Genomic DNA, 2,273 nt, shown 5'->3' with positions numbered 1-2,273 from the left:
GCCAAGTATCTGGTCACTCCCTTGACCTACTTGGACTTTTCTATTTAGATGTCTGGTCAATCCCTTTGACCTATCTGTATTTCCTCGTGCCAAGTATCCAGTCAATCCTTTGACCTACTTGGACTTCCCAACACCAGATGTCCGATCATCCTTGATCCATCTGGATTTTCCCTTGCCTGCCTTCACTCACCAGGATTTTCACCTAGCTTCACTCACTAGGGTTTTCCATCTGCCTAGCTTCACTCACTAGGTCTTTCACCTGGCTTCACTCACCAGGACTTTCACCTAGCTTCACTCACTAGGGTTTTCCATCTGCCTAACATCCCAGTTAGGACTTCCCAGTCAAGTATTCGGTCAACCTTGACCTACTTGACTCTTCTTCAATTAACATCTTATTGTCAAACATCTAAACTCAAACCAAGACTCAGCTTGGTCAACCAGGTCAACCTTGACCTGAGGGATGTTGCACCAACAAGAATAACAGAAAGAGTTATCATCCAATTCCTATAGAAGAACATTTTGTGCCAATTCAGAATCCCTCACAAGTTGGTCTCAGACAATGGGCGACAGTTCTAAGGGCGCAAGATCCAGGAATGGTGCCAAGGGTTTGGCATCACTCAGGTTTTCACTTCCATGGCCTATCCGCAGAGCAATGGGTAGATTGAGGTTACCAACAGGGAGATAGTTCACTTGCTAAAGGTAAAGCTGGACCATGTGGGCGATGATTGGATTGAAGAGATCCCCAGCATTCTTTGGGCATACCAAATGACTCCACGAAAAAGTACAGGACTCACTCCCTTTCATCTCATCTACGGCAACGAGGCTGTTGTGTTGGTCAAGGTTGGAGTTATATCCAATCGGCGGTTTCTATATGACCCTGAGAATGCTAAGCGACGACTTCTGGAGCTGGATCTCATCAGTGAAACCCGAGAGAGGATGGCTTCCCGATTAACCGTGTACCGACAAATGATGTGGCAGACCTATGATAAGAAGGTGATCCCTCACTTCTTCAGAGAAGGGGATTTAGTATGAAAAAGGATCAAATCAGTTGGAAAGGTAACTAAGTTAGCATCTCAGTGGGACGACCCTTATAAGGTCATTAAGAAACTAGCGTCTGGTGCCTACTATCTACAAGACGCTCAGGGTAGAAGGTTGGATCGCCCATAAAGTGCTAACTACCTCCAGCCCTACCGTGTCTTAGGGCGTTATTCTTTGTAACAATGGTTGCTTGAGAGAAAGATTTAAGGCCAGGGAATGAGCACTATAGACATATGAGAAAAAAACCCAATCAGGTAAGCCTGACCTGGATGAGGCTTTCAACGAGGCACTTCGAAAGTCCTCAAGTCACGGACGTAGGACTTAGTTAAGTCCTACTACACTCCTTTTGCAAGCCTCAAGCAAAGCATTTCAACCCTGGCTGACTGTCTCAAGCAGGACGGGCAAATATCTAAAAAGATCTCTCACATGAAGTTCTCTTGGCTTGTAGCCTAACAAACTCTACCTCACTTACACACACAAATCTAGCCCAAGGAAACTACGAAAACCCCTATGGGGAGCAGTAACTAAGGAGCCATAAACAAGCTATTATAAATAGGAAACGAGACAATATATGTGATGGATAAGGAGTCATTTGAATTCAGAAAAAACATCATCGGGCATTTCTCTAATGATTCGATGATGGTCTAGGAAATCCTGGGGAGGATCGGATGACAGGTATCCTCCCTCTTGGAGTTGTTGGACTGCTCCTACTCCATAGGCCAGTGATCGGACGAAGCGATCTCCTACCTGAGAGTCAAACTCCGGAGAGCGCAGGTACCCTGCACGATCGGTCAAATGACGCTCGTTCTCCCCCGCCTTATAAGTCTCCAAGGCCTGGGTTGAGTGAGACAAGGTAGATCAGGCTTGAGACAGGTCTGCCTATAAGGAGTCAAGCTCTACAGCTTGAGATTCCAGATTCCTTCTATGGTCTTTGAGGAGCACGTCCTTAGAGTTAAGTTCCTTGGTCAAGCGGTCCATCTCTTGCTTGTGCATGAGCCTGAAGTCCTCTAAGGTTGCAGTTTGTTGAGCCGGCTCTGACTGTGCCTTCTCCTTGAGGGTTAGCTCCTCTTGGTACTTAGCCTCAGACGACTGATGGAGAGCTTCCAATCTCTTCTTATCATCTCGTAACTGGTTAACTTCCATAGGGTTTTACCTAGGTTTTGTTCCTGGGATGCATTTACCTTTTTAAAGGTCTCCACCTCTACCTTTAGTTGGAACACGATCGAAGAGGGGTC

At 46.2% G+C, this 2,273-nt stretch overlaps 1 protein-coding gene across 1 annotated transcript; it reads left to right on the top strand.

Annotated features, from left to right (window-relative positions):
* The first annotated feature begins 559 nt into the window (after positions 1–559).
* LOC122036349 lies at positions 560–1,032 on the top strand. Its single transcript, XM_042595644.1, has 2 exons — positions 560–621; positions 678–1,032. Exons 1-2 carry the CDS (start codon positions 560–562, stop codon positions 1,030–1,032), a joined length of 417 nt encoding a protein of 138 aa, XP_042451578.1.
* The last annotated feature ends 1,241 nt before the right edge of the window (positions 1,033–2,273 follow it).

This window comes from Zingiber officinale, unplaced genomic scaffold (genome assembly GCF_018446385.1).
Source record: "Zingiber officinale cultivar Zhangliang unplaced genomic scaffold, Zo_v1.1 ctg140, whole genome shotgun sequence".
Taxonomy (NCBI): Eukaryota; Viridiplantae; Streptophyta; class Magnoliopsida; order Zingiberales; family Zingiberaceae; genus Zingiber; species Zingiber officinale.
Note: the sequence above shows the minus strand (reverse complement) of the source record. Positions and strands in the feature narration are given on the sequence as shown.

What these genes read in the sequence shown, in the direction of transcription:
- LOC122036349 (XM_042595644.1), top strand. Translation starts at nt 560, where the DNA reads ATGGGCGACAGTTCTAAGGGCGCAAGATCCAGGAATGGTGCCAAGGGT. An exon ending in AAGGGTTTGGCATCACTCAG is followed by an intron (nt 622 to 677) that starts GTTTTCACTTCC and finishes GGTTACCAACAG; the next exon opens with GGAGATAGTTCACTTGCTAA.